We start from the raw sequence: 23727 nt of genomic DNA on the forward strand, positions 1-23727 counted from the left end.
TGATGTTATTCGATAGGTTCTTGAAAAATATTAAACAAGTATTTTTTGTTTTTTTATTTGGAAGTGTATTTCTCGAGATATTAGACCGTTTCTATAATTTATCTATGGTATGACGATAAATCGTTTTGTCCGATTATAGCGCCATCTATCCACAATTCGAAAAAATATCTCGAATAAAAGTTGCTTATTTTTAGGTAAACAATAAAAATCTGCAATAACAAAGGGGGTTTCCATTAAAGATTTTAAAGTTACTCCCCCTTACCTCAAAGGGTGGAGTGGGGGGTAGTGTTTAGTGTCATTCGATAGATTTTTGAAAAATATTGAACATGTATTTTTCAGTTTTTCGATCCAATCTTCATTTCGCGAATTATTCGATCGCCCCGCAAATTATTTGATCGTCCCGCAAATTATTCGATCGTCCCAGGCGACGAGTTCCACCCTGGGCACCAGGTACCTCGAAGACCATCGCCGTCAGGAAATTCGTGTTCAGTTACCTCCAAAACCCCTAAGTATATAAATTGAACTCATTTCCTTCAATATTCCCTGAGTTCTAAATTTTTCATTTTTCATCTCTTCGAGATGCATTTTGGAAATGCATTTTCTTATGCACAAAATTTTTTGCCGGAGATCAATTTAGTTCACAAAATTGCCTGACATTCTCTCGAATCGAATGCAAAGAGTTGCATGACGATTCATCTTACTGCACAACATTCCGAGGTTTTGGGCTTTTTAGTGCTTCGTTGCTTCGCCTATTGACTACCGATACAAAACGTTAATTTACAATACATACAAGAACGCAACTATGTCGGTGAAACTATATAAAACACGGATCATATCCCAATCGGCAGAGGAGTCCGACAGGGCGATACCTTATCGCCTAAACTGGTTACCGCAGTACTAGAATATGCTTGTAAAAAACGTAACTGGGAAGAGAGAGTCCTGAACATTGACGGTAGAAGACTAACAAATTTGAAATTCGCAGACGACATAGTGTTCCTTTCTGACAACCTCAAAAAGATATCTATAATGCTACATGAACTTCCGTTAGGGTGTGCCAGTGTAGGTTTTAAAATAAATGTCTCCAAAAGAAAATTCATGACAAACCTAGTACCTAGTGGAAATATCAATATTGGAGACAACGAAGTAGAGCTAGTGGAAAAATACATACAGGGTGAGTCATGAGGAACTGTACATACTCCTACCTCGTATAGAGGCCCCTATGGGAAATAACAAATGACCATTAAAAAGTGTCTGCTCCCATTGTTTAATAATATACAGGGCGAGTTTCGCATTTTGACAGAAATTTGTATTCGTCATAATTTTTGAACGGTCAGATCGATGTGTCTCTTATTTTTGGTCAATCGTTACACTATTGCCACCTAATCAACTGATTTATTTAAACTAGAAAAAAATCAGGTCCGGCTTTTAAAAAATTAGTTCGTTTGGGTCTTAGAAAAAATTTCACCCTGTATAAGCTTTTTGAAAACTCTAATATGAATTTTACAAATTAGACAAATAGGCAATTAAAATAACATACTTATTTTTTTCCGCACACGATTGCTTAATTTTTTATAAAAAAAATCAAATTTGATTATGAATTAAAAGTTTGGTAAAGTGAACCATAGATTTAACAAAATTAACTTTTATTACCAAAATTAATTTTTTTTTTTAACAAATATTTAATTTACGTTACCACCAATCAACTGATTTATTCAAACAAGAAAAAAATCAGGCCCGGATTTAAAAAATAAATTTGTTTTGGTCTTAGAAAAAATTTCACCCTGTATACGCTTTTTAAAAACTCTAATATGATTTTTACAAATTAGACAAATAGGCAATTAAAATGGCATATTTATTTTTTTCCCCACACGATTACTTATTTTTTTATAAAAAAAAATCAAATTTGACTATGAATAATTAAAAGTTTGGTAAAGTGAACCATAGATTTAAAAAAATAACTTTTATTACAAAGATGAATTTTTTTGAACAAATATTTAATTTATGTTATCACCCAATCAACTGATTTATTCAAACTAGAAAAAATCAGGCCCGGATTTAAAAAATTAGTTTGTTTGGGTCTTAGAAAAAATTTCACCTTGTATACGTTTTTTGAAAACACTAATATGAATTTTACAAATAAGACAAATAGGCAATTAAAATGGCATGTTTATTTCTTCCCCACACGATTACTTATTTTTTATTAAAAAATCAAATTTGACTATGCATAAAAAGTTTGGCAAAGTTTTTGCATAGATTTAAAAAAATTAACTTTTTTTACAAAAATTAATTTACAAAAACAACGTTTTTCTTAAAATTAAAAGTTTTACCATTTTTTTTCTATAACACGTCTAGATCTAAAACTTCCCATAACACTTCTTTTGGACTCTATAGTTTAACATAGACGTGATCAAATTGATAAATTTTAAATTTTTCCACCTAATTTTTGCAATTTACAAGTTTGCAACTTTTACAAGAAGACTGAAAGTCTACAACACTTTTCATAGTCTTCACAATGGTAAGAGGTATGTGCTGTAAAAATTTCAGAAAAAAAAATATTAAAATTGAACAGAGTTGTAGCGAGTTAAACCGTGAGTTCATTTTTTTTTCAGTTTTAGGTTAAAATTCCGATTTTGACAAATTTGATTTTTTAATAAAAAATTAAGTAATTGTGTGGGGAAAAATAAATATGCCATTTTAATTTCCTACTTGTCTTATTTGTAAAATTCATATTAGAGTTTTCAAAAAGCGTATACAGGGTGAAATTTTTTCTAAGACCAAAACGAACTAATTTTTTAAATCCGGACCTGATTTTTCTCTAGTTTGAATAAATCAGTTGATTGGATGGTAACATAAATTACTTATTTGTGCAAAAAAAATTAATTTGTGTAATAAAAGTTATTTTTTTTAAATCTATGTTTCACTTTAACAAAATTTTAATTCATAGTGAAGTTTGATTTTTTTATAAAAAAATTTAATAATCGTGTGCGGAAAAAAATAAATATCCCATTTTAATTGCCTATTTGTCTAATTTGTAAAATTCATATTAGAGTTTTCAAAAAGCATATACAGGCTGAAATTTTTTCTAAGACCCAAACGAACTAATTTTTTTAAAGCCGTACCTGATTTTTTTCTAGTTTGAATCAATTAGTTCATTAGGTGGTAATAGTGTAACGATTGGCCAAAATAAGAGACACATCCATCTGACCGTTCAAAAATTATGACGAATACAAATTTCTGTCAAAATGCGAAACTCGCCCTGTATATTATTAATCAATGGGAGCAGACACTTTTTAATGGTCATTTGTTATTCCCCATAGGAGCCTCTATACGAGGTAGGAGTATGTACAGTTCCTCATGACTCACCCTGTATACCTTGGACACGAAATAAAGATCACAATAGACAACCAAACATGCGAACTACGAAGAAGAATAGATCTAGCACGGGCAGCCTATGGAAAACTCAAAGACATCTTTAAAAGCGATATACCAATTTCTTTAAAACGTAAAACATTTGACTAATGTGTGTTGACTTATGTGATGACCTATGGTGCCGAAACTTTGGCATTGATACAGCTACAACTTTTAAAACGCTGCAAATAGCTCAGAGGAAAATAGAAATGTCAATGTGGAGTATATCTCTTTGTGACCGAGTTAGAAATGAAGACTTAAGATGAAGAACAGGAGTTACCGATGTAATTTTCCGAATTTCCACACTGAAATGGAACTGGGCCGGACACGTCGCCCGAATCAGTGATGAAAGTTGGACGAAGAGATTACTTGAGTGGAGGCCGAGATTAGACAAAAGAGGTAGAGGAAGACCCTCTACTCGTTGGACGGACGATCTCAAGAAAATGTCAAGAAATTGAATGCAAAGTGCTCAAAATAGACAATGGACAAAAATGAGGGAGACCTATGTCCAGCAGTGGACGAAAAGGGCTGGGTGATGAAGTGGAAGACCACAGGTTAGATGGATAAATAACTTAACAAAATTGCCGGAACAAATTGGAAGTATATTCCTCAAGGTAGATATCAATGAAAGTGGTTGGGAGAAGCCTATGTACAAATATAGAGAAAATAAGAAGAAATAATGTCTTAGATATATAGATAGGTATATAGAACGTTTAACATGAAAAAGTAGAATAAAATTTTAAGTTTTTCTTTTTATTTGTTATTTATAATGTTCATATAATTTTAGAGTAAAACCAGTAATTACTGTTCATGTTTGTTTTGCGTTTTTAAAGAATATCACAAGAAAAGCATGAATTGAAACTAACACTTCTCTATTTCTAAACCATTTTCTGTGATGTGTCGCTGGCCTATTTACACAGTCCAGAGGGTTTCTTCTAACAAAAGTATTAAGAAATTCAACCTTTTAAAGTTAGATGTCGCATCAGTTTTAGAATCTTAAAATTATATTAACAATGGCTGAATCATAAGAAAAGAATTTGATCTGTTATTTTAAGAATCGAGTCAATATTTTTTAAGTGTTTTGTCTAAATAAGCTATGAATGCTTTATATGTAATCAGTGGCGTCGTATCACGCTAGAATTGAATTATTATTAATGATGAATCAAAAATCAGGGGCACCGATATTTAAATTGTTTAGGGATGGTTTAGTTGATCATAATATAAAATATAATATTGATCATATTATCGTCATTAGCAACCCTTTAGAGAGATACCGTCTCCACTAGGCATGACTCCTTTTTAAAAATGTAACTCTATAATTATGTTAGTTGTTTGTTCAAAGGGGTGTAAGTATAAATTTGGATTTGTTATCCAATGATAACAAAGACCACTAGCTTCTTAAATTATTGAACTGTGCCCTGAAAGGGTAAGTAAATATATAATTATAATTTTTTTATTTATTGATTGCATGTAGTGAATAACCTATAATAAAAAATAATTATGAGAAGAACAAGATGAGAATTGACAAAACATAACAAATAAATCTGATGGTTAACTAACCTGTATATGCTACTTTCATGTTTGTCCTCGTTAGGCAGGCAGTTCTCTTCAACTCACATTCTGAAGGAAAGGTTCTTCCATCCCTAGAGCAAACAGGTCTCATAACTGGCTCACAAGTGTCTGCACACTGACAATGGGCGATTCCAAATTTGTTGATGATGCATTCTTCTCCGGCCACACAGTGAACACTTATGCAAGGATTGATACCTGAAAAAAAAATAAGTGTAAGAACGCTATTCATATAAATTTATAATATACTTTTTCTATAATACAATCACAATAAAGATGCTCTAGAAATAAACAAACCAAGACACGCTGAATGTTACGAGGAGCAGTCCCAAATCATGATTTACAAAGTTTATAGTTGTTAAGCAGAATTCGGGAATGCTCCTCGTGACATTCAACGTTTCTTGTTTTGTTTATTTCTAGTGCATCTTTATTGTGATTTTAGTATAGTGTAGGTAATTATTATGGTGGTGGTTTTAGACTGTCAGTGACCTGTCGAGTACTAAGCACAGAATTGACATGTCGGGAATGTGCAGATGATCAGCTCATAGGCGGAGACAGATATCCGCGCCGCGAACTCCGCGCCGTGTGAGCGCCGCGCGTTCTTGGCGCGATTATTGTTCGTTAAAATTTATCATTTTGACGAACCAGAGGAAACTTACGAACGTTTAGTAATTGTAGATAATCATGTCTCTGTCCTGTCCTGTACTTCTACTACATCTTATTTTGGTATTATTCTGAAACTATTTTCTTGTGTCATCTTATGCAATTTACTATTTTATGTGGAATAAGCCACAGTTTGCGAACATTTCGGGAACTACCTTTTTCGCTTCCCGGCGACACAATTATAATGGTAGGGGAGCCCAAGCGGGGATTTTTGCAGTTACTCGAGCGCGTCAGATTATCATATGGGAGAAACGTTGTACCCTGCAGATGTACCTCCACCATCTATTGGCTCTTAACACAGGGGGGTTCGTTCAGGGGGGCCCGAAAAAAAAATTTATCCTTAAAAATACTCGAAATTGTCAGATTAAGATTAGGTAAGTTAAGTACATGCAGAAGAGTCTATATTTCAAAAATATGACGATTTGAGCGGCGTACGGAAATTGGTGAGTCAAAAAGTTTCACAAAAAAAAGCGAATATTTTGCGAAATGAACGTCGTCAGATTGAAAAACTAAAATCTACGTGTTCAATGTTTTTCAAAAATCTATCGAAAAATACCAAACATGACCCCCATGGAGAGGGGGGGGGGTAAATTTAAAATTTTAAATACAAATCCCGCGATCTTTCGCAAAATAAACATTATATCGAAAAACTGCAAAATACACTTTATCAATATTTTTGAAAAATCTATCGAATGGTTCCAAACACGACCCCCCACAGAGGTGAGGTGGGGGGGGGGGGGGGTTACTTTAAAATCTTAAGTGGTAGCCCCCATTTCTTATTGCAGATTTGGATCGTTTGTATAAAAATAAACAACTTTTATTCGAAACATTTTTTCTAATTATGGATAGATGGCGCTGTAATCGAAAAAAATATTGTAGGAAATGGAAAATTAAATTAAAAAATGGGAAGTCCCCACTAAAATGGAAAATTTTACCTAATTTTTTTGGTTTTAGGACCTAATAATCACAGCCCAATAGGTCCCCAAAGCGCTCGAGTGACTGCACATTTAGCATACTTTGCTCCCCTACCATAATATATCTGCTTGTTCCTACAACCAGAAACAAAATTAGAGAACTATAGGTTCTTCCAAGTTGTGCGTTACCTTTTTCGTTTTCCGGTGACACAATTGTAATGTATCTGCTTGTTTCAACTGCGTAGCTTCACCAGAAACGAAATTAGAAAACTATAGGTTCTTCCAAGCCCTGTGTTAACTTTTTCGCTTTCCGGTGACCCAATTATAATCTATCTGCTTGTTCAAACTCAGTTGCTTCACCAGAAGCGGAGTTAGAAAACTATAGGCTCTTCCAAGTTGTGCGTTACCTTTTTCGTTTTACGGCGACACAATTATAACATATCTGCTTGTTCCAACCCCGTTGCTTCACCAGAAGCGAAGTTAGAGAACTATTGGCTCTTCCAAGTTGTGCCTTTTTGGCTTTCCGGTGACCAAATTATAATATATCTGCTTGTTTCAACTCCGTTGCTTCACCAGAAGCGAAGTTAGAAAACTATAGGCTCTTCCAAGTCGTGCGTTACCTTTTTCGTTTTCCGGTGACCCAATTATAATATATCTGCTTGTTCCAACTCCGTTGCTTCACCAGAAGTGAAGTTAGGAAACAATAGGCTCTTCCAAGTTGTGCATTCCCTTTTTCGCTTTCCGGCAACACAATTGAAATATATCTGCTTGTTCCAACTCCGTTGCTTCACCGGAAGCGAAGTTAGAAAACTATAGGCTCTTCCAAGTCGTGCGTTACCTTTTTCGCTTTTCGTTGACACAATTATAATATATCTGCTTGTTCCAACTCCGTTGCTTCACCAGAAGTGAAGTTAGGAAACAATAGGCTCTTCCAAGTTGTGCATTCCCTTTTTCGCTTTCCGGCAACACAATTGAAATATATCTGCTTGTTCCAACTCCGTTGCTTCACCGGAAGCGAAGTTAGAAAACTATAGGCTCTTCCAAGTCGTGCGTTACCTTTTTCGCTTTTCGTTGACACAATTATAATATATCTGCTTGTTCCAACTCCGTTGCTTCACCAGAAGCGAAGTTAGGAAACTATAGGCTCTTCCAAGTTTTGCGTTACCTTTTTCGTTTTCCGGTGACCCAATTATAATATATCTGCTTGTTCCAACTCCGTTGCTTCACCAGAAGCGAAGTTAGGAAACTATAGGCTCTTCCAAGTTGTGCTTTACCTTTTTCGTTTTCCGGGGACCCAATTATAATATATCTGCTTGTTCCAACTCCGTTGCTTCACCAGAAGCGAATTTAGGAAACTGTAGGCTCTTCCAAGTTGTGCGTTACCTTTTTCGTTTTCCGGTGACCCAATTATAATATATCTGCTTGTTCCAACTCCGTTGCTTCACCAGAAGCGAAGTTAGGAAACTATAGGCTCTTCCAAGTTGTGCCTTACCTTTTTCTCTTTCCGGTGACACATTTATAATATATCTGCTTGTTTCAACTGCGTTGCTTCATCAGACATGAAGTTAAAAAACTATAGGTTCTCCAAGTTGTGCGTTACCTATTTCGCTTTCCGGTGACACATAATATATATCTGCTTATGAATGTTTTTTTGATATTGATAACTATTTCCGAATTGAAAGTCTAAAGGTCAAGTAAACTTGATTTCAAACTCGAATTGTGGCTTATTTTTAATACAACATGTTATTTTTAGTACAACAATGAACTAACCTTTTTTACATTGGTCCGCATGTATATTTTTTATTTCAGCTTCTATTTCCGTTCAGATCGGATTTAAGTTGTTTCTTTAAATTAAATGGTTGTTTATTGAGGATCCCACAATAATGATTTTCCACGGTAAACATCAATAAGTTAGATATTTCCTTCCGACAGTTCCGATCATTCCATTACTAACAAATATTCAACTCAGACGCGCCAAAACCAACAAACCACTCGCAAACCCGTCCAAATACGTACTGCGAACCATCAAAGCGTTTGTTGAAAAACCGACAGAATTTAGATCGTGGTGCGCCGTGTGCGTGCCGTTTGTGCGTCACTTGAAAACACGTACTAATCTGATGAATACGCTGCGCGCGAGCGGCTCGCACACCGAGCAGAGCGCATATGTATATCCGCCTTTACTAATGCAAGGCACACGAACAAAACATGTAATTTTCATGATAAGACAACTGGCGAAGAATTAAAAAAAACGAACGATTTTGAAAAAACGATCTTGAAAGTGTATGATTGGGTACTAAGGTACTCAATGTGGTGTGTACTCAATAAGGAAAGGAATAACACGTAGTTCTCTCCTCAATGGAGGTTTGCTACTACAATTGCAAACTCTTCTCCGTCTTCAGCTGGTCTTATTAGCTGTTCAAAATTTAGCCATGTCCATTGTCGGATGTCTCTGAGCCAAGATAGTATTTTCCTTCCTAGTCCTTTCTTTCCCTAGATCTTTTCTTTCACTATGAGTTGAGCATATTGGTACTAATTACTTCTCAGTATGTGGCCTAGGCATGATGTTTTTCTAACTTTCACTGTGTTGAAAAGTTCTCTTTCCTTGCCTATTCTATGCAGCACTTCTTCGTTTGAGGTATGCAATGTCCATGAAATTTTGAGGATTCTCCAGTAGATCCACATTTCAACGGCCTCCAATTGATTTACGGTTAATGTTTTAAGGGTCCATGTCTCAACTGCATAAAGAAGAGTCGACCAGACGTAGCAGACTTTCTATTTTCGATCTTATTTCTAGATCAGGATTTAGGTGCAAGGTTCAGAGGTTTAGGTACGTTTTCGTTGTTTTGGAGTGACATCACTTTGGTTTGTTTAATGTTTATTTTCATACCAAATCACTCACAGGTCGAGTTGGTGTAGTTGGTGAGTCGTTGCAGACCCAAGTCGGAATACGCAATCAACACCGTATCATCGGCGTATCTGATGCTGTTGATATTTACGCCATTCACCTTGATTCCAATCTTGGAATCCTTCAGTGCCTCTTTAAATCGAAATTCGGAGTAAATATTAAACATCAGGGGCGAGAGAACACATCCTTGTCTAACTCCCCTCCTAATTTCTATTTCTGCGGATGTGAAGCCTTCGATCCTAACTCTGGCGTTTGGGTCCCAAGACCAGTTTTTTAATAACAGGTAGTACTTGGAGAGATTTAGGAGCAATACAATGAGTGAAATTTGGTACATGTATTCAGATTTTGAGTTTAGAAAGCATGTCTATTTTCCCATATACTGTAGATTAAATTTATGTTTTTATTTAATAAATAATATAATTTTTCGGATTATTTCCAACAAAATCTGGATGATACACCTTTATCAGTTGCAAATACCTAATCACAAAAAACTATTAATTCGAGATTTTATTCCATTTATTTTATTTTATTTCATGTTTTTTTTGTATAAAGTTTGAAAACAACAGTAATTTTGTATCATCCCACGCGCGAATCAATCTATTTTTTTCATCGATATTACAAGTTTTAATGAAGTTCATAACAACACATTCACTGGAGATCATATACAAACACCAATTCAAAAAGCAAATAAAAACTAATAACATTAAAAGTTGGTTAGTTGAAATTAACTTTATTTTATAAATAAATTGTTGGTGTATTTCGTTATTTCTTTTTAAAAACAATAATTGTAATTGTTGTTATACTGCTTGTTTTATTACTCACTGTCTCCAAAAGGTCCTGGCATGGACTTGACTGAAGTAGCAAAAGTACAGGGTAAATTCTCAAACACACATTCATTCATTCATGAAGCATAACAATCCCTAGGGATTATAGCTAACTCCATGGCGTTCAGAATCCTATTCTTGGGTGAGGTGGATTATTCCTCTATGTCATTTATAGTTTGCTGCGTATCTTTGCTGCAGCCGTGACTCTTTTCCATTTATTCATGTCCTTGCACTGAACTTTCCAGTCTTTAACATTCATTGTTCTTATATCTTCTTCTAAATATTCAAGCCATCTACTGCTAAACCTTACTCTACACCTGGACCATAGTAACGTCCAGTTAGTTATCCTTCTCAGCTTATCTGAATTTGGGCATCTCTGAATACATCCTATTCATTCTAAGCGAAGATATTTAATGTACCTGATTATATTTTTTTCCACCTACCTCTACTGAAAGTATACTTTTCCGGACCTGATTGTAGGGAGCAAAGTTCCTAGGGAGGAAAAGTAAAAGTGATGTCATGGTATTTCATTCATGAAATATAACTTATTGACGCCCTGTACAATATCTATTTTCTATTACATAAGTATTTATACATTTTAACGTTTATTTAAAAACACTCTGTATTTTGCAGAATGGTAAAAAACAGTAAATTGTTAATCTGATTTAACAATGTTTACATTAATAATTTGACTTATATTTGACAGTTGACAGTTATATTGTACCTACTTGTTAGTTTTAGTTCTAATAAATTTTGTTGGTTAGTTACATAAATAAATTAAGTAAAATTGAAAAAATGACTTGTTATTTGAGGAAGGTGGAAAAACCATATGTATAACATGGGAGTAAAGTGCCTTTTCCTCCCTTGAATGATTACGCCGGGCAGTAAACTTCATTCTCGGGAGGAAAAGTAGCACTTTCCTCCCTTCTTATACAAATAGCTATTCCCTCTTCTTATCTTTTGTATTCTTCTTCAATTTTGGTATTTGTTTTCATCCTTTTTTACCCCTCTCTGGTTACATTTTGACCCAGTATCGTTCTTATCAAAGATCAAATCTTAAAATCTACGACGTAAGAGCTTATAGAGGTGCAGTTTGTGGAAGCGATCACCACTTTTTAAAAGCAAAAATAATGTTTTTAAGAAGATGCCAGAAGGAACAACCAGTAGTTCGCTCAGAGATGGCAGAAGATGTAAGATATAATCTTATAAGCCTCGAACAAGATAGTGTAAAAATATTGTATCAAAACAGACTGAACGAGAAGCTTGAAAACATGAATTTCAATAACATCGAAGACCACTACAATTACATTAAAGAAAGTATTCACTCTGCAGCAAAAGAAGCCCTTGGATATTACGAAAAGAAAAACAAAAATACTCCATACTGGTGGGATGAAGAAATAGACACAGCGATAAAACAAAAGAAACAAAAGTATGAACACTATTTAAGTGCAAAAACAGATACCAATTGGTCTAATTACAAAAACCATCAAGCAAAGGTAAGACAAATGATAAGACAGAAAAAAATGAATCCTGGGATCAAAACTGCCAAAAAATAAATACATATATAGGAGGAACCAGAAGTACAGAAAGCTGGAAACTTATTAAATCTCTTAGGACCAACGACAAGAAAAAAGATTTAATCTCACCAATTTCGTTAGAAGCATGGGACATGTACTTCAGTAAACTGTTGCAAGAAGATCGAGGAGAATTCAAAATAAAAGAAAATAACCAAAACATACGCGTCGAAGCATCTCCTATAAGAATCACGAAAAAGGAAGTAAAGGATATCTGTACTTCACTCAAAAACAAAAAAGCACCCGGACCTGGCAATATACCCTCAGAACTAATAAAATATGGAACTGAAAAACTATATGAACACCTGACAATACTCTTTCAAAACTGCATAAACAAAGTAGAGGTTCCAGCTGAATTTAAAACCTCTACCATTTCAACTTTACATAAAAAAGGAAACAAACAAAACTGCGACAATTACCGTGGAATAGCAGTTACTAGTACCATTAGTAAAATCTATGGGAAAATGATCAAAAATAGAATAGAAAGAGAATACACTGATATGGAGGCAGAAGAACAGGCGGGTTTTAGAGCTGGTAGATCGACCATAGACCACCTTTTTTGTATCACTCAACTTATAGAAAAAAAGGTTGCTGTAGATCAAGAAGTCCACTTTTTGTTTGTTGATCTAAAAAAGGCCTACGATAGCATCCCCCAAAACAAGTTATGGAACACTCTAAGACAAACGAACATCAACTCAAATCTCATAAGAGCAGTGGAAAAACTATATGATAACGCCAACGCCAAAGTTAAAATAGGAACGAATGTGTCCAAAGGTTTTGTAGTAGACAAAGGACTGAAGCAGGGATGCTGCCTATCGCCGACACTTTTCAAAATATATCTGGAACAAGCATTAAAACTTTGGAAGCGGAAGTGCAGCGGCATGGGTATACAATTAAATAATAACAACCTGTACACTTTATGTTTTGCTGATGATCAAATTGTGATTGCCAACGATTATGACGATCTGGAATACATGACTCGGAAATTAATCGAAGAGTACAAAAAATGGGGATTAGAAGTTAACATAGAGAAAACAATGTACATGAACATCGGTGGCAACGAACAGAATCTAGTTTTAAACGACGGACAACACATTAAGTACAACAATAAATATTCTTATTTAGGAGTAGAAATCACGGACGACGGCAAATCAGATCAGGCTATAAAAAAACGAAACACTCAAGGTAGAAGGGCCATATCTCAACTAAATAGTATTATTTGGGATCAACATATATCCAAAAAAAAATAAACATCGAATATACAACACTATTATAAAGAGCATAGTAATGTATGGAAGTGACGTGTGGCAGTTAAAGACAACTACTGAAAGAACACTACAAGCCACGGAGATGGACTACTGGAGACGTGCCGCAGGAAAATCAAAACTCGAAAGAATTAATAACGAACGTATACGAGAGATTATGGGAGTCACACATACGATTGTCGAAGATATAAGAGTACAACAACTAAAGTGGTATGGACATGTGCAGGGAATGCCAGAACACCGTCTGCCAAAACAGATTCTAGATTGGTCACCACATGGTAAGAGAAAAAGAGGCCGACCCAGAAAGAGCTGGAGAGAAGGAATAGACAGAGAGATCCGAGAGAGAGGTTTAGACGAAGACCTTTGGGAAGATAGAGATGCATGGAGATTGGGCATCGGAAGACGTCGGAGGACGTTTTAAACCGATTATATATATATATATATATATCGTTCTTATTATTTTTCTTTCTCATTTCAGTTTATCTCTTTAAGACTGTTTATCTCTTTCTTGTTAATTGTCGCTGATTCCATTCCATAGATAACAACAGGTCTTATCAAAGTCTTATATAGGTCTATCTTTATTCTCTTACTTAGAGTCGTGCTTCTCAGCAGATTTATATTCATTTCATATGAAGGGTCACACGGAAAAACAGTGGATGTGAATTTTTGGTCATTTTGCGATTTTTGTACAATCTGTTAAGAAACAGTACTATCAACCTTAGTCCAGAGAAATAAGGTTTTTGTTAGGACACTTGAGCAGCCAGGTTGCAAATGGATTTTTTGGGTACTATATACCTAATACATTATAAATACAAAAATGGCCGTCACACTTCGCACGAGAAACTTAGTTATTAACAAATAAGGATCAAATATGGCAGTTTTTTCGTTTAAATCGCTACAGGTAAAAATAGGGTAATTAAGTATCTTATTTATAATATTTTCTTTTTTTTAGATGAGCCAAGGTTTAAAATGGCACTTTTTGAATTTTGGTCCGATCCTTTTTTATTTCGGAAAGTGCAAAATAAGACTAAAATTTCAAAAATAAAAAATGTGTTATAACTTTTGCGAAAATGACCTTAAGACTTTCATATTACACGAAAAATTGAGTCAAACATTCCACATAATGCACAAAAAATTTTAAGACGATTCGTCAATTAGTTTAAATTTTATTCAATTTGTTTATCGCAAAGAGCTTTTTTTTCGCAATGTTATTGTTCAGAAAGTAATAATCACATAGCAATTCTGTGAAAATCACATGCAAGAATAATAGTTATGTTTTTAAAGTATTGAAAAAAATCATTAAAAAGTCGTTTTTATCAATCCGAAAAAAGTTTAGAAAAATAGAGTCATTTTTGGCTTCTAAACAATTTGAATAATTTTGTTAATATTCACTATAGAGTAAATCTACTTTAGGATTTCAAAAGCTGATATTTTTATACGAATTTTCAGAAAAAAAAACTTTTTGCCTAGGTTAATTAGGTTCAAAGTTAGCCACTTTTATTATTTAATTCGCAGTTGCTCCTATATCATACATCAAATTCTCCTGTAACAGTGTTAGTTACCTTACTACTCCGAAACGGCTTGGCCGATTTTTATAAAATTTTACACGTATATTCTGTAGGACGTTGAAGAGGTTTAAATCTGTTTTTTATACCCATAAGTTATAAGGGGGGTTGCCCCCCTGACATTTTTTTAAATTTTTTTGGACAAAATTATCTACCTTAATTTTATATGATGTAGAATTAAAAAATACATATAACCCTTAATTTTCACTCTTCTATCACCAACCCCTGTTTGTTAATAGCCATCTATATATTTACATCTATAAAATTCTCCTGTCACAGTGTTAATTTCCATACTCCTCCGAGACCGCTTGACCGATTTTTATAAAATTATATATGTATATTCGGTAGGTCTTAGAATCGGTCGTAATCTATTTTTCATATCCCTGAGTGATAAGGGGAGTTCCCCCTAACATTTTGTAATGTTAGGTGGGGTTGTGTGTACATAAAGTACTCTATAAGACTACGAGTACATACAAATTCAAAAAATTATGATCAAAATCCATCAACAAGTTCCAGCGATATTAATGGCAGCGCATGTTTGCAGAATCAGTTTCATTTTTTGAGTGCACGTATTTTAGTATTTCTTCTCCACCGACCACGAATTAATTCCGTTCGGACGCCACTTTTAAAGCTTTGTTAACGACTCTGTTGAGGTTTAAAATTTACTCAAACTTTTACACATAACCTATATATATCTTCAGCTTCAAAATGGCTCTAGTTAGGTTGCTTAATTGTTATAAAACAAAGTAGCCGTCAATTAAATAAAAAAGTGGCTAACTTTGACCATAATTAACCTAGGCGAAAAGTTTTTTTTTTTTAAATTCGTATAAAAATACCAGTTTTTCCAATTCCATTGTAGTTTTAGCCTACAGTCAATATTAACAAAGTTATTCAAATTGTTTATAAGTCAAAAATGACTCTATTTTAGTAAAATGTTTTCTGAGCGATAAAAATTACTTTTTAATGATTTTTTTAATGCTTTGAAAATATGACTATTCTTCTTTCATGTTCTTCTCACATAATTGCTGTATCATTGTTATTTTCTGAAGAATAACATTGCGAAGAAAAGCTCTTTGGGATAAACAAATTTAATAAAATTTAAACCAATTGATGCATCGTCTTAAAATTTTTTGTGCATTGTATGGACTGTTTGACTCAACTTTTCATGCAATATGAAAGTCCTAAATTGATTTTCGCAAAAGTTATAGCAAATTTTTTATTTTCGAAATTTTTGTTTTATTTTGCAATATCCGAAGCAACAAATAATCGGACCAAAATTCAAAAAACACTATTTTAAACATTGGCTCATCTACTAAAAGAAAAATATTATAAATAAGACATTTAATGACCCTATTTTTACCTGTAGCGATTTAAACGAAAAAACTCTCATTTTTGGCCCTTATTTGTTATTAACTAAATTTATCGTCCAAACTGTGACGGTCACTTTTGTATTTATAATGTATTAGCGTTGTATTAGGTATATAGTACCCAAAAAACCCATTTGCAACCTGGCTGCTCAAGTGTCCCGAACATGGTATATTTTTGTCTTATTTCCCTGGTGTACCTGTGAATGGCCAAGAGGAAATAATGATGAGAATTGTCTTAAAAACACGTCACAAGATTGGACGCAAGGGGGAAAACAATGGATATGTAACTTTGTTTCTCATTTTACCGAAAATGCTTCCAGACACACATTCATCGTTCTTCCCTCTGACCCTTCATAATATGTGTTTTTGTCTTTTAGAATTCTTTCTTCTGTTCTCCCTTTTCCATTTTTTCTATTGTTATTCCCAAGTAGCTAAATATGGATAGAGTTTTAAATTTATGATTGTGTGTTGTTTTGTCGTCTTTCCATACCTTCATGTATTGCGTCTTGTGCTGGTTTATCTGTATCCCTATTGTCTAGGAAGTTTTTAGTTCTTTTTGCACTTATTTTTCTGTGAGAATTTCTGCTTCGTCGTTGTCTTGTACTCTTGATTTTACGGATCACCAATTGATCTTATAGATTAATAGTAGCTACGTCGTACTAAATGATCTTACTTCTTCACAACAGTGTATTTCCTCAGTAGTGAATGACATTTTTTCGCAATATTCTTCCCCTATTCTGCTGATCTGTTTATTTTATTTGTCATTTATCAATCTGTTTTCTAGTCCACTTATTTTAATACTAGGCGTCGCTCATGTTTTTTAAAAATTGTTTTATTTTAGATTTTTCTTTAGTATTTACACAGTTGTGCAAAGGTTTACTGAAACTTCTTTTTTGTACTTATGCTGGGTGGAAGCAAAAGAAATATTTTTCAATTTGCGACACCCTGTAGAGAAGACAAGGTACAAATGTGAGTATACACCGGAATCGTATTGTAGTCTTATCTTTTTTGAACATTTTGTTTTTGAATGTGTCTTATATATCTTTAGAAACAAAGAAAATAGACGGTTTGTAGTTTAACATGTGTTTTAACCGAAATGGTGGCACAGAGCCTCCATTAAACAATTTCGTCTCTCTTATGTTGCGCTGTACATACCGTGAATATGGTTGACAACTAACTCTGTCTATAAGAACTGGTGTCGATAAGAACTGCCTACGTTATGTGCCTTTCTGTTTTTAAAGTTGTGTTAGCTGTTATTTTTTATTGTTAATTTTGTTTTGTAGGATCATACGATTCCGATGTATACTTACACTTTGTGTCGCGTCCTCCCTACAGGGCGCCTCAAACTTAACATAAGAAAAATATTTTTTCTTTCACCCGGTATAAGTACAAAAAAAAGTTTGAGTAAACCTTTGCACAATCCGTTATAGTCTAGTCGCAACCTAGGGGGTCCCGTGGGCACGTTTAGCTCGCCGCGATTTGATGGCGGTATTATAGGTTTTTTGGGTCGCTGAATCCAATGGAAGTGGTCTGGGAGCCCAAATGTGGTGCGTTTAATTGTTCTTAACAAATTATAGTAAAATTAGGTTTTTTTCAGGAATTATTAGAAGTCCTGTAAATAAATTGATAGTGTTAAGGTCTTCTCTGGTGTATTTTTGGTTGCTGAATTGAATGCGACTAGTCGCGATTACTCAAAATATGCTCTTATTTTCTTAATAACAAAATAATTGTTTATTCGCCGAAAAGCTCGAAATGCGCTATCTATAGCAAGTTTGTAGTCTTTCTCATAGTATTTTTATACGATAAATCGATTTCCACTAGTCGTGATAGCTTAAACCACGTTCCGACTGTTATTCATAAATTATTGCAAAAATAAAGGTTTATAGTACGTTTACTCACGGTTTTTGCTCTAAATTTTAAAAAACCACTTGGATTGACATGAAATTTGGCATACACGTAGCTAACATGTCAAACAAAATAAGTGATATTGTGCCGATGTCTGCTTTTACGCTCGGGGTGAGTTTCACCCCTTTTCGGAAGAGATAAAAGAAACCTTTAAAATAAGTCCGGAAGTGGATAAACTGATTAATTCTAAGCAACTTTTGTTCTATACAGTTTTTTCAGTAAGTCAATACTTTTCGAGTTATTTGTTTTTTTTTTGAAAAATGAACATATTCACTCGCAAATAACTCGAAAACTATTGACTTAGTGAAAAAACTCTATAGAACAAAAGTTGCTTAGAATTAATCAGTTTATCCAATTCCGGACTTATTTTAAAAGTTTATCTTTTCACCCTCGAAACGGGGTGAAACTCACCCCCAGTGTAAAAGCACACATCGGTACAATATCTTTTGTTTTGTTTGACATATTAGCTACGTGTACGCCAAATTTCATGTCATTCCAAGTGGTTTTTTAAAATTTAGAGCAAAAACCGTGAGTAAACGTACTATGAACCGTTATTTTTGCAATAATTTATTAATAACAAAGTCGGAACGTGGTTTAAGCTATCACGACTAGTGACAATCGATTTAGCGTATAAAAATACTATGAAAAAGACTACAAACTTGCTCTAGATAACGCATTTCGAGCTATTCGGCGAATAAACAAGTATTTTGTTATTAACAAAATAAGAACACATTTTGAGTAATCGCGACTAGTAGCATTCGATTTAGTGACCAACAATACACCAGAGAAGACCTTAAAACTATCAATTTATTTACAGAGCTTCTAATAATTACTAAAAAACACCTAATTTTACCATAATTTGTTAATAACAATTAAACGCACCACATTTGGGCTTTTAGACCACTTCCATTGGATTCAGCGACCCAAAAAACCTATATTACCACCATCAAATCGCGGCGAGATAAAAGTGCCCACGCGACCCCCTATGTTGCGACTAGACTATTAATCTGTTCACGAAAAAATCAACTATGAAAATGAGCATAATTTTCTATATGCCTAACTTATGCCTCGCAGTATATTACATTAAACGCTGGCTAGTTGTAGCTAGGAGTTAAAAGCGCCTACAAATTTTATTTAAAAGTTTAACCTGTGTTGCACTTAAAATCAATATTTGCATCATATAAAGCGTCCAGCTCCAGTGGTATTTACTATCAAGCAAGCAGACAAAAACCACCACCAAAACTATAAAAGTTGATTAACCTGAACTGCATTTTCCCCGGTAAATAATATTCATCGGCTTTCTGGCTCGGCAAGCCTCCTGTCGCAGGGTACACTCATTCGAATAAGTTTTTCCGTCGGAGCCGCATACTGGAGTAAACTCCAAGGGACAGGGGTCTCCACATCGGCAGACGGGGTTGCGGTGCTCATCCAACTGGCACACTTCAGGCTCGGTGCATTGGACACCGGCACAAGGATCTGGAATTAAGCACAGAGTATATTAGTACATGTGAAACGATGTTGCCACATCACGATATTTAACTACCTTTGTTCTTGGCTCAAATAAATGTACATGAATCAAAGACGTTCAATTGAGACTCTGAGACGTTTTAAGAGATTAATGTATCAATATAACGTTTAGAAAACCATAAAATCCTTTATAAATTAGAAAAAACTTTAGGAAAAACTAGGAAAATCCTTTTATAGTTTAGAAAATAGTAAATTTCATATTTAAATTAAGCACTTTTGTTATGTAAAAGTAGATGCAGTTAAATTGGCTGATACTCTGCCGAGATAGAAAATATAGCTTTAGGCATGCTGATCAAATGTTCTCATTGCCCCAAAACTCAAAATTCTCTTTCTGAGTTAACTCAAATTATATATTTTTATAATACACTGCGCGCCAAAAGTAACGCATAGCTTTTTTGCAAATAAATTAAAACATGCTAGTTGTACTTTATTTTCATAGATGTATAGTTGTACTTGACTGTAGTTGTACGCTACAGTCAAGGAAAACAAATGGAAATGGATCGGCCACATTTTGAGGAAAGACCAAAGCAGCATAGCAAGACAAGCACTTGAATACCAACCAGAGGGGAAAAGAAAGAGAGGCAGACCAGACAACAGCTGGAAAAGAACAACAACGAGAGAACACGAAAAAATTGGATTAAGATGGGGCGAAGTCAAAGAGCGAGCCAAAGATAGAAGAGAGTGGAGGTAATTAGTTCACAATTTATCCAGAGAATAAAAACAAAAGAAGATGCGCTGTCCAGGCCAGACAGCAATCTTACACTTTTGGCCAAGAAACGCATAAGCGCCCAATACTCCACAAGGAGGGATGGAACGAGGGAGAGAGTTGTACTTTATTTTAATTTGAATTTAGTTGGTATGGAATCATTATCATTCAATCTTCGCTTGTCCACTGCTAAACATAGATCTTCCTCATAATTTTCCATCTATTTCAATCTTGTGCCTCTTGCCAATTCCTATTACAACGTTTTAGATCATCAGTTAAACGTGTTGGTGGACGACCTCTGCTTAGGTAACCATCATCTCTTGGTCTCCATTCCAGTATCCGCTTTTACCATCTGTTATCTGTCATTACTCTCTACTGTATCAGCCACTTCTGTTCTTTGTCATAGCTGGCAGTTTGGGATCTTGTCTCGTAGTGAAACGCCCAACATAGCACGCTCCATCGCCTTTTGAGACACACGGATCTTTTACACTGTTCTCCCTGTCATGGTCAACGTTTCCGCATCGTAAGTCAACACTGGCAAAACACACTGATTGGCAGATTTTTCTTTTAGGGCATATTCGTATGCCAGAGGATTTGAAAATAGGGTTCAGCTTGCCGAAGGCTGTTTAAGTCAGTCTTATCCAACGGAGAAGCTCAACGGTTTGGTTATCTTTTTCTATGCGAATCTCATGACCTAGGTATTTATAGGCCATTACCTGGACTGCGGATCTTGTTTCTACACCTATATCTTCGCTGAGTACAAGATTTTTCATCATCTGGGTTTTAGATATATTTATTTTCAATCCTTCCTCTAGCAAGGAAAGGTAGAGCTGATTTAAAAGTTCTTTGGCTGCGTCTATCCTATCAGCTATTAGTACAATATCATCTACAAACCTCAGATGGTTAAGCTTTTCTCCGTTTATGTTTATGCCCGTGCCGGTCAGTTTTGCCCTTTTACATATATATTCCAAAATATGGGATGGAATACATTGTGCTGAATATTCAAAGGCGGTTTTCAAGTTTACTAACAGTTTTTCCTTTGAAATCAACCACCAGCAGCAAGAAAATAAAAATTTATCAGAAATGGACTGTATTATTATCGTTACTTTTCGCGAAGAGGGGTACCGTCACGTTGAACTTGCTGAACAGTTTAATGTCACTCAGTCAACCATTTCAAGAGTCGTAACACGTTTTACTGTTACTGAAAGACTGGAGGAGACCCAGTCAAGGCCGGGTTAGAAGGGTTACGACTCCCAACCAAGGCCTGTTTTTGACACTTGGTACACTGAAACAGTGTACCACAAGGTTTGTTACCAGTACTCCTCTACAAAATAAATTTTTTGATTGATATAACTTTAGAAGTAGATTGTATGGTAGTATATTGAAAAGAAGAATTAGAAGAGGAGAATAAATTGAAGAACAAAGCGTCTTCAGAGCAGGAAGGACAACACATTTACCCTTCAACAAGTAATTGAAAAATGAACATCTCGAAACCTCCCTACTCATCTGGTATTTATAGATCTGGAGAAGGCTTATGATACAGTCACTTTACCACTCCGATTTAGTGTCTTGACGAAAACGGACCTTAGTAAAACATATCTAAAAGCACTAGTGAACATCTATAAAAGTCCTCAAAGCATGGTAAAAACAGGAAATACTTTCTCAAGAGTTATTACAGTAACGAAAGGTTTGCGACAAGGATGTTGTCTTTCCCCTACCCTATTAAAAATATATATATCCAAGAAGCACTGCACCAGTGGAGACATAAATATGGGGAAATTGGGTTGAAGCTTAACAACCATTATCTGACAACGCTGTTCTTTGCAGATGATCAAGTACTAATTGCAAGCTGTAAAGAAGATACAGATTATATGCTTAGAAAACTCAAAGATGAATACGAAAAATGCGGGATGGATGAGTATGGATATGTCAAAAACAGAATATATGCGAATGGGCAGTGAAGACAAAGACCCGGATTTGGAAAGTAGCCAAATGAAAAGGTGATACGAATACAAATATTTGGGAAGTATTATCTGCAGTAAAGAAACAATGGAACGAGATATCGATTATAGAGTGCAATAAGGCAGGAAGAGTGTTCACATTCTGAATTCGATACCTTGGTCCAACAGAGCTACTTTGAAAACTAAAATAACAATCTACAAAATAATTATAGACCCATCCTTACATATGGAGCAATGAATGTTGGCAAATGACAGCAAAAGGAAAGAAAAAAGTTGACCCGTTTGAAATGCACTACCTGAGAAGAGCTTGTGTCGTATATCAAAAGCACAACGTATACGTAATACTGAAATTAAAATAAAAACAAATAGAGTACACAAAACTTCGGAAAGAATAAAAACCAGACACGTGCAGTGGATGGACAATTACAGATGGCCAAAAAGAGCTATGGAATATAATTCAAGTAATAGAAGCAAACGAGGAAGACCAGCCAATTCTTGGATACAAGGTTTTATGGAAACCATGAAAAATAGAGCTATTGATGAAGACACCTGGAGAAATAGAAAAGGATGGCGATCGAAATGCGGGAAGCGGCAGAAGCTGCAGGACACTCTATTCTAGGGGGTCTAGGTACTGTCTTTTTTAAAACATTTTTATATACTTGGCTTGGTTGGTGTCACGGACTCCGCAAATTTTGTAATCCATTTTAAAAATAGTTCCAGGCTAATTAGGTACTTGAAATTTTCAGAATATCTCAGAGATGACCAACAATGCAATATTTAACTGCTATTGTATGGATAAATGGATTTTTTTTAATTTTAAACCATTTTAAAAATGTGACTAATGCTATGACATTTGAATTCCATTTTAACGTAAGTTAAGACATCGAGAGATGGTAGCTCAGCAGTGGAGCGTTAGACCGGAGATCGAAAGGTCCTGAGTTCGAAACCTGCCTGCCGCTTAACTTTTTTTAATTTTTTTAATACATAATTAGAAGTTAATATATGTACTTAAAATTCATATTTTATATGTTAATTATTATATTATGCCATTTTAAAAAACCGTGGTATTATAAAAAGTACTTTTTTATACTAGTGTAATTTTTGGAATTATAATCTGGACCTCGGATGTAAACTACACTATCTTATTTCGAGTAACTGTGTTTAGCGTGTATTTGCAACAAAGTTAAAAGCACTTAGGATGTTAATAAAAATCTGATATATCCCATAATTAGTTGGAAGACCATTACCTCCTATTGTATGGATAAATGGATTCTTTGTTAAATTTCAAGCTATTTTAAAAATGTGACTAATGCTCTGACATTTGAATTCCATTTTAATGTACGTTAAGACATCGAGAGATGATAGCTCAGTGGTAGAGCGTTAGACCGGAGATCGAGAGGTCCTGAGTTCGAAACCTGCCAGTCGTTTACGTTTTTTTAATTTTTTTAATACATAATTAAAAGTTAATATACTTAAAATTCATATCTTAGCCAATACTTAAATTTTCATAGATGTTTGGTAACCATTCGTCTAATATTTTCATGTAACTAGCTCTAGCAATTTTAGATATTAGC

The 23727-nt window shown here is 34.5% G+C and overlaps 1 protein-coding gene across 1 annotated transcript in view; it reads right to left on the bottom strand.

Annotated features, from left to right (window-relative positions):
• Window positions 1-19996, bottom strand: part of LOC114330735 (agrin-like) — a 245440-nt gene extending 225444 nt beyond the window's left edge. Inside the window, exons 1-3 of the mRNA XM_050662959.1 lie at window positions 19900-19996; window positions 19220-19435; window positions 4969-5175 (exon numbers count right to left, since the gene is read on the bottom strand). Coding sequence (XP_050518916.1) covers window positions 4969-5175; window positions 19220-19435; window positions 19900-19996 — 520 coding nt within the window. The remainder of the gene's footprint in view (window positions 1-4968; window positions 5176-19219; window positions 19436-19899) is intronic.
• Between the last annotated feature and the right edge of the window lie 3731 nt (window positions 19997-23727).

The sequence above is a fragment of the Diabrotica virgifera genome, chromosome 10, assembly GCF_917563875.1.
Source record: "Diabrotica virgifera virgifera chromosome 10, PGI_DIABVI_V3a".
Taxonomy (NCBI): domain Eukaryota; kingdom Metazoa; phylum Arthropoda; class Insecta; order Coleoptera; family Chrysomelidae; genus Diabrotica; species Diabrotica virgifera.